A 15,064-nucleotide genomic window follows, 5' to 3' on the forward strand; every position below is an offset into this window, starting at 1 on the left:
TTTTATTCACCAAAGATTATTTACAAACATTTAAGTGAGTATAGGGAACTTTTTATTTTTTAGTGACCTGATATCTTTCGCATGCAGTTTGCCACATAATTAAGCTGACAAAAGTAACATGATATACGGAAGGTAGGAGCAATTTATTATAGTAGATACATTTTAAGAAATTAAAGTAAAACTTCTACGTTCAAGAGACTGAATTAAAATAAGCAAGAGAGCCTAAAATTATATTTTAATCTCAAAATAGTAATAAACAAATAACTCTTTTAATGGCCAGTCCTCTGACTTTTATCTTGGACGAAAAGTTTTTTTTTTTTTTTTTAATGGACTCACCTCACCACTCCTTGTTCCAAATTTATTTGGCTAAAATAGTTTTTTAGTCCTTTATAATAATTGTTTGTTTCAATTTAGTCTCATTTTTATTTTTAGTCTCAATTTGGTCCCTAATAAATTAATTGGTTGCAATGTCGGACTTCCATCCAAATTATTTAAACGGAGTTAACTATTAGCCACGTGGATGCCACGTAGATGCATAGGTGGATGCCAACTTTTTTGAAAATACCTGGAACCAGAACGGCCCGTTCTGAAACCAGAACGGGCCGTTCCAGATGCACTCTTGGTGTGTTAATTTTGCATCCGGAACGGCCTGTTCCAGGTGCAAAATTAATACACTAAAAGAGCAACCAGAACGGGCCATTCTGGTTTCAGAACGGACCGTTCTAGTTTCAGAACGGGTCGTTCTGGTTCCACACTACTAAACACAAACGGTCGATGATTATAGTTCACGGTTGTGAATCGTGGAAGGAAAAAGACCCAAGGTACAAAGCATTTCAAACACTGGATTTGGTAATATTGTCAATGGAAATTGATAACTTCAATTGCTAAACAGTTGTGCTATACAGTGTATCATTAAGGACAATGCAGTGTATCACTAAAGACAATGATAGCAGATTTTATTTCATTGTTAGTCAAACTGGAGTGAATCACTTACTACCAAATTGACACTATACAATAAAGGATGAACTGACATGATATTTTTTCTTAAAGTTATTAACGATGTACCCCAACAACAACAACCTCTTCTTGAAGAGGTAAAACCTGAAGTAAAGGAAGAGGATATACAAGACTAACATTTCACCACACAACTATATGCAGGGACGGATCTAAGTTAATCACTAAAATTTTTTTCATTCTTTTTTTTATATATAAAATATTAATAATTTTATAAAATATATATTATTAATTATATTTTAATTATGTTGTTATATCTAATATAATAAATACATTAATATTTTTTTATATTTTATTTTATTATTTAATTGTTTTTTATTTTGTGGTAAAATTATCTTCTTTTTTAATGAAGAAAAAATTTACTTACTTCAAGAGTAAGTCTTGATAGATTTATTCTACTTAATAATTAATGTTCTATATCAAATTTTTAAAAATTTAATTGTTAAATTAAAAAGCTTTTCATGTATAGATCAAATTTTTAAAAAATTAAAAATCATATGATATTTCGTTAAATTAATTCAAATTAACATATAAAATATTTTTGTTTTAAATGAGTGTAAAAATTTAGAGGACACTAAAAAAAACAAATTAATAATTTTATTATGTTTATCCTATTAATTTTTATCATTTTATTCCTCTAACTTTAAGTAAGTTGCAAAAAATTATAAAATGATACTTAAATATTTCTTCAGACAAAAAGAGAAAAAGGAAAAGTTATCGCTCTATTTATAAGACAATTATATTTTATAAAAATAATTAATTTTAAAATTTTTACCATAAAAAAATATTTTTCAAAATTATTATATTTTTTAATAAAATTAATATAGAATATTCTATCTTTCTAGAACGGCCCATTCTGAAACCAGAACGGCCCGTTCTAGTTTTAGAACGGGCCGTTTTGGACCCATTTTAGATGCAAAATTAACACACTAAGAGTGCACCCAGAACGGCCAATTCTGGTTTCACTGAGTTTCCGGCTTTAGTGGAGAAGGCGAAGGTTGTGGAGAGATTAGAAGGTGGTAACCGTGTGACTAGAGCTACTGAGGGACCAGTTAGGTCCAAGAAGGGAGGAAATCAGAGGAAGCCATATGATAGGCCCCAACCACAGCAAGGGAGTCCTGTCATTAGGCAACCTGCTGATGCTGCTAGAGGAGGGAGACAGGGTGGAGGTGTTGCCCTTAGATGCTACAGGTGTGTTGGGCCCCATTTGAACAGGGATTGTCCACACATAGTGAGCCGGTGTTTCAGGTGTCAGCAGATGGGCAATGAGTCGTTCAATTACCCCACCAGAAATAGACCGGAGAGGAGTGCTCAGAGGAGTGATGTGTAGAGAGGTGATGCCCAGAGGGGTGACAGACCCACTACAGCGGGTATAGGGTATTCGCCTTGACGGGTGCTGAGGCTTCGACTTCTTCTGATCTTGTGAAGGGGAAGGGCAAAGCTGCTGGTAAGGATGTGATGTTTTTGTTTGACTCTGAGGCTTCTTATTTTATTTATTTCCTATGATTGTGCTGCTATGCTGGGTGTGCATGTGTGTGATTTGGGGTTGAGACTGCTAGTGTCGACGCCCTCTTCTACTTCGGTAGTTGCTTCTGAACTGTGTGTTGGCTGCCCTATTGTTGTGAATGGGAAGAAGTACAAGGTGAACTTGATCTATTTACCTTTGGTTGATATTGACATAATCTTAGGGATTGATTGGTTATCTGCCAATCGCATTCTTATAGATTATGCCAATAGGCGATTGATCTTTTCTCAGGAGGAGGATGAGTTGTTAATTTCAGCTGGCCAAGCTGAATCATTGCCGAGGGATGGAGCAGAGTGTTGTCTTTTGCTTGCTGTTGTGAGTGTGGAGACCGAGAAGGTCATTGCTGAGATAGATGTGGTGAGGGATTTTGCTGAGGTGTTCCCTGATGAGGTACTTGGGTTGCCTCCTGTTAGAGAGATGGAGTTTAGCATTGACTTGGTTCCAGGTGCGGGTCCAGTGTCGGTGGCTCCCTATAGGATGGCTCCTGCTGAGCTGGTTGAGCTGAAAGGTCAGTTGGAGGATCTGTTGGAGAAGCAGTTGGTGCGGCCGAGTGTTTCGCCGTGGGGTGCTCCTGTGTTGTTGGTGAAAAAGAAGGATGGAGGTAGTCGACTGTGTGTTGATTACCGGCAGTTAAACAAGTTGACCATTAAGAACAAATATCCACTTCCCCGGATAGATGACTTAATGGATCAACTGAGAGGAACATCCATTTTCTCGAAGATTGACGTGAGGTCAGGTTATCACTAGATTAGGGTGAAGGAGGGTGACATACCGAAGACTGCTTTCAGGACTAGGTATGGTCACTATGAATATGTTGTGATGTCGTTTGGTGTGACCAACGCCTCTGCAGTGTTCATGGATTACATGAACAGGATCTTCTGGCCATTCTTAGATAAATTTGTGGTGGTGTTCATTGACGACATCCTTATTTATTCAAGGACCCCAGAGGAGCATGGTGAGCACTTGAGGATGGTGCTGGAGATTTTGAAGGTGAAGCAGCTATACACTAAACTTTCAAAATGTGAGTTCTGGTTGGATGAAGTGAAGTTCTTGGGCCATGTGATCTCAGTTGAGGGGATTGCTGTTGATCCGGCTAAGGTGGAGTCGGTGTTGCAGTGGGAGCGTCCAAGAACTGTCACTGATATTCAGAGCTTTGTGGGTTTGGCGGGTTACTATCGAAGGTTCATTGAGGGATTCTCCAAGATAGTAGCACCTCTAACCCAGCTGACGAGGAAGGAGCAGCCGTTCATTTGGATAGATGCCTGTGAGCGGAGTTTTGATGAGCTGAAGAGGAGGTTGACTACTTCTCATGTGCTGGTGTTGCCGGATTTTGGTGAGCCCTTTGATGTGTACTGCGATGCTTCTCACCAGGGTCTTGGGTGTGTGCTGATGCAAAACAGGAAAGTGGTGGCATATGCTTCAAGGCAACTGAAAAACCATGAGAGGAATTATCCCACTCATGACTTGGAGTTGGCAGCTGTTGTTTTTGCCTTGAAGATATGGAGACATTATTTGTATGGTGCTCGGTTCAGCATCTTCAGTGATCACAAGAGTCTAAAGTACCTGTTTGATCAGAAGGAGCTGAACATGAGGCAGAGGCGGTGGATGGAGTTTCTGAAGGATTATGACTTCCAGTTGATGTATCATCCTGGTAAGGCCAATGTTGTGGCGGATGCGCTGAGTAAGAAATCCATCCACATGTCTAGTATGATGGTGAAGGAGCTGGAGCTGGTAGAGGTGTTCAGAGATTTGAATCTCTGTGTGGAGTTAGCTCAGGATCACATTAGTTGTGGGATGATTACCATAACTAGTGAGTTCTTGAGGCAGGTTGGACTCAAGTAGTTGCAAGACGTTGAGCTGGTGAAACTTCTTGGTTTGCTGGGTACCGAGAAGGCTGTTGGTTTTGAGCTGGGCAGAGACGGAATCTTGAGGTTCAAGGGCAAAATTTGCCTACCTCAAGATGCTGAGCTGAAGAGAGTTGTGTTGGAGGAAGGCCACAAGAGTAGATTTAGCATACATCCTGGTATGACTAAGATGTACCAAGACCTCGAGAAGACTTTCTGGTGGTCTGGTATGAAGAGGGAGATAGATGAATATGTGGCAGCCTGTCTGACCTGTTAGAAGGCAAAGGTGGAGCATCAGAAGCTGAGTGGGTTGATGCAGCAGATGGAGATTCCGGAATGGAAGTGGGATAGTATCACTATGGACTTCATTGTCGGGTTGCCTAGGTCGGCTAGGAATAGTAATGCTATTTGGGTGATTGTGGATCGGTTGATCAAGTGTGCACATTTCTTGCCTGTTAACATCAAGTGGTCCTTGGAGAAGCTAACACAGTTGTATGTGAGGGAAATAGTACGGTTGCACGGGGTGCCTTCCAGTATTATTTCAGACAGAGATCCGAGGTTCACTTCCAGATTTTGGCAGAGTCTACATCAAGCCTTAGGCACGAAGCTGAAGCTGAGTTCTGCTTATCATCCGCAGACGGATGGTCAATCAGAGAAGACAATCCAGTCCTTGGAGGATTTGCTGAGGGCTTGTGTGTTAGACCACTTGGGTAGCTGGGAGGAGGTCCTACCGCTAGTTGAGTTCACGTACAATAATAACTTTCATGCTAGTATTGGGATGGCGCCGTTTGAAGCCTTGTATGGCAGGAGATGTAGGACTCCTCTGTGCTGGTATCAAGATGGTGAGTCAGTGGTTGTGGGACCAGAGCTAATCCTACAGACTACTGAGAAGGTGAAGATGATTCAGGTGAGGATGAAGGCTGCTCAGAGTAGGCAGAAATCATATGCTGATAAAAGGCGTAAGCCTTTGGAGTTTGCTGAAGGGGAACATGTGTTTCTGAAGGTGACCCTGACTTCTGGTGTGGGTAGAGCGCTGAAGGCAAGGAAGTTGACATCGAGGTTTGTTGGTCCCTATCAGATAATATAGCGTGTGGGTCCGGTTGCTTATCAGTTGGCTTTGCCTCCGTCTCTTTCAAACCTACACGATGTATTTCATGTATCCCAGCTGAGGAAGTATGTTCATGGCCCTAGTCATGTGGTGGAGCTGGATGATGTGCGGGTGAAGGAGAACCTGACATTTGAGAAGTTGCTAGTAGCTGTGGTTGATCATAAGCTGAAGGAGTTGAGGGGCAAGTCCATTGCTCTGGTGAAGGTGTTGTGGGATGCAGCTACTGGTGAGGCTACTTGGAGGTGGAGCAGCAGTGCAGGGAGCGGTATCCGTTTCTATTCCCAAGTAAGTCTATTTTCGGGGACGAAAACTCTTGTTGTTGGGGAGGTTGTGAGACCCCCTTTTTCCTTTTCCTTTTCTCTCCCCGACTCTCTTTTCTCACTCACTCTCATTATTCACTATTCTCCCTTGGATCTTTCTTTTGGTTGTTACAAGGTGGTGGTGCTGAGTAATTTGGGTTGCTAGCTGGTGTGCGAATTTCTCTCTTCTCCTTCCTCATTCATTCGAGCTCTTCTTCGTCTTCTTCTCCATTTTCTTCTTCCCGGAAGCTCGGATTCTTGCACCGAGGTAAGGGAAGCTAGTTTTCTTAGCCAATTCTGTTGGAGATGAGTTCTTAAACTCATCGTGTGGCTGATTTCTTAAAGATTGATGGTTGTGTGTGATGAAAATTGGTTTTTAGGGTCGGGGGTTTTTGGGTGAAATTTGGGTTTTTGATTTTTAGTGGATGCATGTTGAAAAAGATTGTATTTTTGAGACGTTTGATGAAAATGTGGTACCTTGGATGGGTTGCATGTGGAGTTTCTGTTGATTTTTGCAAGTTTTGAGCAAACTTTCAAACTTGGTGAAGTTGCTGCTGGGTATCACGCCGGGCACAGTTTGTCGCGCCGAGCGCGTGACCATCAGAGGACTCCATTCAAGCAAGCCCGCCGGGCGCAAAGGTATGTGCGTCGGGCAAGCTTGAGGATGGGAGCCTCTGGATGGCCCACGCAGGGCGTGACATGGACTGCACCGGGTGCGATGACAGTATGTAACAGGTTTTGGGTACTCTGGTGCTGCGCCGGGCGCGACCATTGTCGCGCTGGGCGTGGGGACTCCTTAGGAGTCTCTGCCTTAGGGGCGCTGGGCGCAAGACCTTGGGGAGGTCTCTGCGATCTTTGCCTTCCCCGCGCCGGGTGCAGGTTTGGGCACGCCAGGCGAGTGAGACTTCTTGAAGTCTGTGCCTGGGTTTATGCTGGGCGCAATTGGAATTGCGCTGGGTGCATTTTGAGCCTTGAGCTCTCTGGTTGAGTCACGCCGGGCGCGAGCACGCTTGTGCCGGGCGTGACCAGGAGTGCGCCGGGCGCGAAGGTGATGATTATCTATATGCTGTTTGATGTTGTAAGATGCTGATACATGTTGTTTATGCTGAGCTGAGCTGTTATTGATGAATATTGATGATGCTGAATTATAATATTGTTGTGTTGTATGTTGTTAAACTGTGTTGTGCTGTATGTTGTTAAGTTGTGTTGTGTTGTATGCTGTTAAGCTGTGTTGTGTTGTATGTTGATATAAACTGTTGTAGGCCGTAAGGCTGAGCTGTTGTAGGCCGTAAGGCTAAGCTGTTGTAGGAGATCTCCGAGTTGATATGCGTGATGACGCATTGTGTGCTTATTGCTATTTATGATGTATAGTTGATGAGATTTATGCCGATGATGTGCTGATAGCTGTAGTTGTTCATATTGCTTATATATGCTTTATATGCTGATTCTTTTCACTAGCTTACCCTTTGTTGTTTCCATGTGTTTGGACTGCGATGATCATACGTTGTATGGGAGCAGAGCAGGGTTAGGTTGGTGATAGTGGCAGGTCTGCAGCTGGCAGATAGAGGAGTTTTATTTTGTTTGCTGTTTTGATGTTTTGGGTCGTTATTTTGGTTACTTTGGGCTGTATCTATACTTTGATGTTTAGCTCAGATTGGACCCTATGTATATATTTATATACTTGCTCTTATCTATGTGTTTGCCGTGATGTTGGGTAGTGTGTAGTGACCAGCCGGGTCGTTACACATATTCGCGCGGGTATCCATTAAGCGGGTATCCATGAATTTCTTGAATACCCACGGATATCCGTGGATATCCATGGATATTTATAAATTTTGTAAGAAATTAAAAAAATTATATTATAAATAATTTTTAGTTTATATTTAAAGTCATTGAAATATTAAAAAATAAAAAATTAATGTTAATTTTGAACTTGTATTTAAGGTTAATTTTGTTAAAATAATAAAAATGCAAGATAATCAATAATTTAAAGTACATCAATCTTTCAAGTAAGTTAAAGTCTCGTCACAAAGCTACAATAATTCAATCTAATAATTTCAAACGAAAGTAAACAACTTAAAATACATCAAAATTTAAAATATACTTTTGAAAAACATTTTGTGGAGGTACTTTTATGTTATGTATATATACTATTATACTCTTATGGATGTATGTTTTTAAACAATTTCAGAATATATTTTTCAAAACAATGGATCTTTTGTATAAACTTAAAAATAATTATTTCTCTTCTAAGAAAAATATTCTTTAAGAAGTAGATAAGAGTTGTTTCTTAAAAAAATACAAAATTAATTATTTTTTAAAATAAAAAAGCTTGGACAAACATATTAAAAAAAATATAATTTATTTTATTAAAAAAATATTTCAGGGAAAAACAATTTAAACAAACAGACCTAGTATATATACTATTCCAGAAATATTTTTTTTTCAAGCATGAATAAAACAAATTTTCAGAAATTACTTCCTGAAATATATTCCAGAAATTGAAAGTTCTTTACGGAACAACTTCGTCGACGACAAAATAGAAATAAAGGCAGAAGAAGAAAGAAGAGGGTGCATACAGTGAAAGGAGGTGGGTGTTGGAAAAAAGGAGATCGAGTGTTGGACGGATGAGAGTTTGTGAAGAGTGATTCCGAAAAATATAAGTTAAAAATAAAATTCAAGGGTATTTAAAAAATAAATAATAAAAAATAAAATAAAAATTGTATATTATTAATAAATAGAGGTGTATATAACACAAGTGAAATTCAACACCACGCTCATTTTGGATTCACCTAGCCCAATCCAAATTTTTATTGGTCCATGTCAAGCTAATCCATGATGGCTTGGGTCAACTCATTGGCCCAATTGTTTTTTTTTTTTATGATTTACTTTTCATAATTTTTAAAATCTAATTCTACATGTATTTGTTAATGATTGTTGAGGTTTTTTTATTTAATTTCGAGTACATGTTTATTCGTACAATTCATGCATTCTATTTTATTTCTATATGCTTTTGATATTATCTTTTATTATTTTATAGTACAAATGACAACGTATTATATTTGATACGGTTCTTAAAATTATAAGATAATATAAAATATAAATTAATTCTATATTTTTATTTTATATTTATAATGATTAAAGAAATTTATCAAATTATTATATAAAAGTTATATTTTTATTATATTTAATTTTTTTCTTAAATAAGTTTTTAATCTTTCAAATTTAAGATAAATTTATTTTTGATCTCTCAAATTTAAAATTTTTGTTTCTAATTTCTATAATTTTCAAAAATCTTGTTTTAGTCTCTAGGGTCACCAATAACATTTAAAAGTGGCAGATTAAGACAATTATGAAGTATTAATTAGGTTTAATATGATATTTTCACTAACAAAAACACTAATAAATAAATTTTCTGCGACAATATTTAAGAAATTTTGTAACGACCCTCTTAGTCACTACACTTACTACAATTCAATAACAACTAAGCAAAAATATTAGTGTCAAACATTAGGCTAGGATATAATGCAACAAGTAGGTAAATCTCATGCAAGCAGTCATATATATAAGAAATAAAAGGGTTATTTTTGAACATATATACATACTTAATACAAAACAAATAACTACTATATACAAGATAAACCTAATCGTTGGTCAAGCGTCTATACAATACCTAGTTACCTTAAGGAGAGAGCCAGCTTCGACATGACTCACCACTGAATAACACCACTCAAATTGTTAATCATGTTTTGCTCTCATACCAGGTATGATCATAGCAGTCCTAAACCACGAGGAAAAACACATGGTAAGCTAGTGATACAAAATCAATGTCATATAACAACATGCAACATAAACAACTCCAAATAAATCATTCATTTCATCATATCAGGCCTCATCATACAACTTAAGGCACTCAAACAATGTGTACAACTAGGCAACTTCACTGTAGATACAATACAATACATAGTCGTTAGACAACATCACACTCACAACTTTCATCAGATAATAGCTTTTGCATCTTTACACCTTCAACTCAACCATTTTCAGTATGCACATATTTATATATTACTAGACAACATGTACAATTATATCATTAATACATCATAAACAACATAGAACAACATAAACACACATTCGACTATCATCCATCTCAACACCTTCAATAGAAAATAATCTATACATATAAATACAACTAATGCGTCATCACGCATATCAACTATAAAGATCTCCTATAACTGAGGTGAGAAGTTTAAGTGATTTGTCCCTACTAAATCACAATGTTAGACTTATCTCAATCAGGTCGGGTATAGTATAACATTAGGTCTCAAAAGAGAGCCAAGTATAAACAACTTAGTTTGATTCTGCAGGCTTTGCCACTAAAATAAGGAAGTATGATATTATGTTAAAGGTAGAACAGTTTGGGTATGGGTTTACTACGACATTAGCTAGCTTAACTAAGTCACCTATGAGATTAGTCCACTAACTACCTTCCAAATACCACAACCTTCCGATAGTAGATTAAGGATTTTAAACCCGACTTCGTATACTCGATTAGTCATTCAACTAAGATATGATTTGACTACTTCCATACCAAAACCACATAGACCCTAGAGGGAAGCAACTTTAAAACAACTTAATTCACCTCTAGCATCTATGTATCTCAACTTAAACATGTATCTCAACCACATATCCACAACTTTAATGCTTTATATTACATGTAACTTTACTCAATTGGTCACTTGTAATCAGTATAACTTGACCTTGCCCCTATACTATGGTCACTTTATATGTGTACGCCTTGACCTTGCCCACATATGGATATCATATAGAACCTAGAGGAAACAACTAAAAATAACATACCCATTTAGAAACCAACTTACTTACTAAAGGGTTCAACATAATGTATATCCACACAATGAGATATTAAAGTTCAAAAACATGTTTAACATCCTCTAGTTTCTATGCATTATAGATAAGATATATATATATATATAATTCAAATATCTATAGCTTATCAACCTAATAACTTATTCATCTTTCAGCATTCAACTTAATAACTTTAACATGCAATATTTAGCTTTCAACTTCACATCATGTCAACTTTAACAATGTAAACATCATACATATTTACAATATTTACATCTTGAGAAAACATCATCATAAATCAACTTAAGCAACTAGGATGACTTACAACTTTACAACTTAATAATCTTTCAACAACTCATACAACTTACAACATGTATAGTAATCTTAACATAACAACTTCAATCACAACTTAAACAACTTTACACATACTCATACATCATCATCCATATAAAAATTCATCATATAATAACTTAGGACATCATATATTACCATATGCTATAAAGGAATTAACACATATCATTTTCAACATGAAATTAACAATTAGCATATAATGACAACTTCCACATAACACAACATAATTGGAGTTTCACTAATCCAATAAAACACATATTTATCTCATATGGAAGATAAAAAGATTTTCTACAAATTTCGTGAAGAACTCAGGTTCTAATTCCATCATTTAGTATGTTGAAAATTGTAAAAACTGCAATAATTTGTCTAATTGTTGATAGCTTGACCATTTCTCACTTAAAAAGTCATAACTGAAGTTATAGACCTCCTTTTTAGGTGATTTCAAAGCCATTGGAAATATAACATCCAAGTCTACAACTTTCATGCAGACCTTAAGACTAAATTAGGTCATTTATCCCCACTGCTGTAGTGCTCAATTCAGCATTTCAACTTTGAATTTCTACCAGTCCAGTTTCTCCCAATAGCTATAACGCTCAACTGCGGCTACAACGTTGGATCTCTACCAATCTAATTTTCCCTATGGCTGTAGTGCTCAATTATGGTTGTAGTGTTGGATCTTGGCCATCCCAATTTTTCCCATGGCTGCAACGCTCAATTGTGATTGTAGTGTTGGGTGCAAATTTTTTCTGCATTTTCATTTTTCTTCCTTTGTTTCTCACCTATTCTCAACAATTTTTCTCCATAAACACCATCTACAACTCAATTTCACTACTAGATTCATACATGTAACTCATAAATTTTATAAAACATCACATGCATCCATCAAAACACCAAGATCACCCATTTTTATCCAACTCATTCAAGAAACTCATTCAAGAACACCCATAACCCCAAATGACATGCAATCTACTTAACTCAACTAACTCAGCCATGAATCACATCTTTGATGATGATCCAACCACTTGCAATTCAAAATATAGAAATTATTCGAGTTCTAGTTTTCCTTACCTCTTTAGAGAACCAAAATCTTCCAAAAAGGAAAGAGAAGAAGAAGTTTTGCACACTCCGTACGATCCTAAAGCTAAGCCGCAACACAACAACTCAAACTTCTCCACTACTTTGGCTAACCCATTTCTGAGTTAATCCCAAGAGGAGAAGAGAAAAAGGAAGAAGAAAGAACAACTCCAAGCTTCTAAGCTCCATACTCAACTTCGAATGAAATAAAAAGAAAGGGAAAATTGGCCTTCTCTCAAAATAGCTCTATGAGTCTCTTGGATTTGTAAAACTAGAAACCTAAACCTTTTGTCCGGTCATAACCCGTTAACTTTGGGATGGGTAAGAGACAAAAACAGTGTTATAGATTTCCTAACAAAATTTAAATATAAGGACTAAAACAATATTTTTTGAATTACAACGACTAAAAATACCATTTTTAAATTTGAAGGACTAAAAATAAATTCACTTTAAATTTGAGGGATTAAAAACATATTTAACCCTTAATTTTTTGTATTTTAAGAAATTTGTAACCCATATCACCTACAATCCACCAAATATTAAGATAAATTAACAAAGTTTATGTAAAATAATAATAATAATAATAATAATATTATTATTATTATTAATAATAAAATAAATAAATACATAAAAATTCTAGTCCACCATTAAATTAGGTTGGCCGGGTCTAACCCAAAAATGTATTGGCATGTGAACTAGCTAGATTAATTAGTTTGAATTCAATATGGCTATGTATGAGTGTATTTATATTATTAGTGTATAATTTATATCAATTTTTAAAAAATTGGATCGTTTATTAAATTGGTCAAAATATTTAGTTAGGTGACAGTAGATTAGAGGTTGAACTAGTGAGTCACTAATTAAATTGCATGATCAAATTTTTATTATTATTTTTTTAAATATTTATGTTATATATATATATATATATATATATATATATTTAAATTATCGTTTGTATAAATTATAAATTTGGAGAAGGTGTTCATTTATTTGATATTTGTCAAACTTTGAATGAGATTAGTTCTCATATGTGATAAAGAATACTCCTTAATAACGAATCAAATTTTTAAAAAAGTTTAATATATATATATATATATATATATATATATATATATATATATATATGTGTGTGTGTGTGTGTGTGTGTGCGTGCGTGCGTGTGTGTGCGCGCGTGTGTGTTTATCTTTTGTACTTTCTGTTTATTGTATACGTTGATTAAAAAAATCAAAATAATAAATATTGTAAGATTGTATACGTTAACTTAAAAAAATCAAAATAGAAAAAATTGAAAGATTTATGTTTATGTTTTATTTAGAATTTTTATTATAAAATATGTTTTAAAATATTTTGTTTGGATGAGTCAATTCAAATTTCTTAAATTTTAAATTGTTAGGTTGAATATGATAATTTTATTCCATCATAATAAAATTGATTTTAAAAATATATTTATATGTTGAGATTTTTAAATTAAATTTTATAAAAATAAATATTAATTCATTTTTAAATATTTAATAATTTAAAAAAATAATATTAGATAATATTTAATAATTTTAAAAATTAATATAAGATAATATTTAATAATTTTAAAAATATTTTTGAATATCCAATAATTAAAATAATAAAGAGATAAGATAAAATATATAAGTGAAATAAGAAAAACAAATATGAGAAATTTCAAATTCTCCCATTTTTGGGAGAATTTGAAATTCTACTATTTTAAGGAAATTCACAAATGCTTGGATTTCAAATTCTTTGGTAAATTCCTCATCCAAACAAAGCATTTCACCTCAAGGAATTTGAAATTCTTCAAATAAATGAATTATCCTATATAAATTCCTCATCCAAACACACCATAAAGAACTGAACCAACTGCCTAAGCATCTCGGCAATGTACACATAACATCTGTTTGCCACCTATGTTACTCCATAAAGCCATCATACTTTGTCAAATCTTTCCTTTCCCCGCAATACTAAAAAGAATTATAAATTGTTCTAAAGCGGGCAAATTTTCAATTCAAATTGGTCTCCTTAAATAGTTTGGTTAGATATTCTAAATGAAAACAACATCTATTCGAGAGTTGTGAGTGGTAAAGGAATAAAACACTATCGTTCACGTAGTCTCATAAATATTCATACCCATTTCATATATATATATATATATATATATATATATATATATATATATATATATATATATATATATATTTATTTTACTTTTTAGACAGAAAAATAGACAACTAATAGTGTGTTTAAAAATCTATTTTTTAACGTAAAAGTACCCTTTCCAAAACACTAAAATATAAAGCAACTTTTTCTATTTTTTGAGTTGAATGTAAGTTTGCAAAATTTTAACAATAAAACAAAGACACACTAAATCGGCTCACGTTCTTATGCAAAGAAATCGACAAGGATCTGCAATGAAAGAGGCCATAATCAAACTTGTACTAGCAAGGCCATTCGGCCACCTGGCTCGGCCAATCGGCTATCTGGTTCGGCCATTCGGCCACGTGGTAACCGAAACCCAATCGGCACCCGAATGTCCGAACCAGGAAGCCGATTGGCGTTCGGCCACCAGATAATCTATAACCCCGGGTTCCCACTAATAAGGAGATAATCAAGGATTAAGAGTTAAGCACACCAGTAAGCCGATTAGAGGCGTATTACCTAATCCGGTAATCACGTCCCAAGGCCCATGGGAATCCGGGCCCATAAATGTCAGTATAAATAGCTCTTGTCACGAGGTAAGGTCACTGTTCATTAATTGCTATCGATATTTGTGCTTTGTCCTGACTTGAGCGTCGGAGTGCCTTTTGCAGGTACCTCCCCCTCGCCGGAATATTCAATCGGAGCGCTCGTTCGGCCCTCAGGATACGAGAAGATTACTAGTGTACCCATCGGACAGGTACATTTTGGCGCCCACCGTGGGGCCGAAACGAGTAACTTGAAGACGAATCAAGACAGTTGCAGAGCTTACCGATTTGAA

General features: G+C 35.5%; 1 protein-coding gene across 1 annotated transcript; it reads left to right on the forward strand.

Annotated features, from left to right (window-relative positions):
* Window positions 1–2,530: 2,530 nt before the first annotated feature.
* Window positions 2,531–15,026, forward strand: LOC145958042 (uncharacterized). Its single transcript, XM_083074496.1, has 2 exons — window positions 2,531–2,914; window positions 14,898–15,026. The coding sequence occupies exons 1-2, from the start codon at window positions 2,531–2,533 to the stop codon at window positions 15,024–15,026; spliced, it is 513 nt and encodes a 170-aa protein (XP_082930622.1).
* Window positions 15,027–15,064: the final 38 nt, after the last annotated feature.

The sequence above is a fragment of the Cajanus cajan genome, chromosome 5, assembly GCF_000230855.2.
Source record: "Cajanus cajan strain Asha chromosome 5, NIPB_CcT2T_4, whole genome shotgun sequence".
Taxonomy (NCBI): Eukaryota; Viridiplantae; Streptophyta; class Magnoliopsida; order Fabales; family Fabaceae; genus Cajanus; species Cajanus cajan.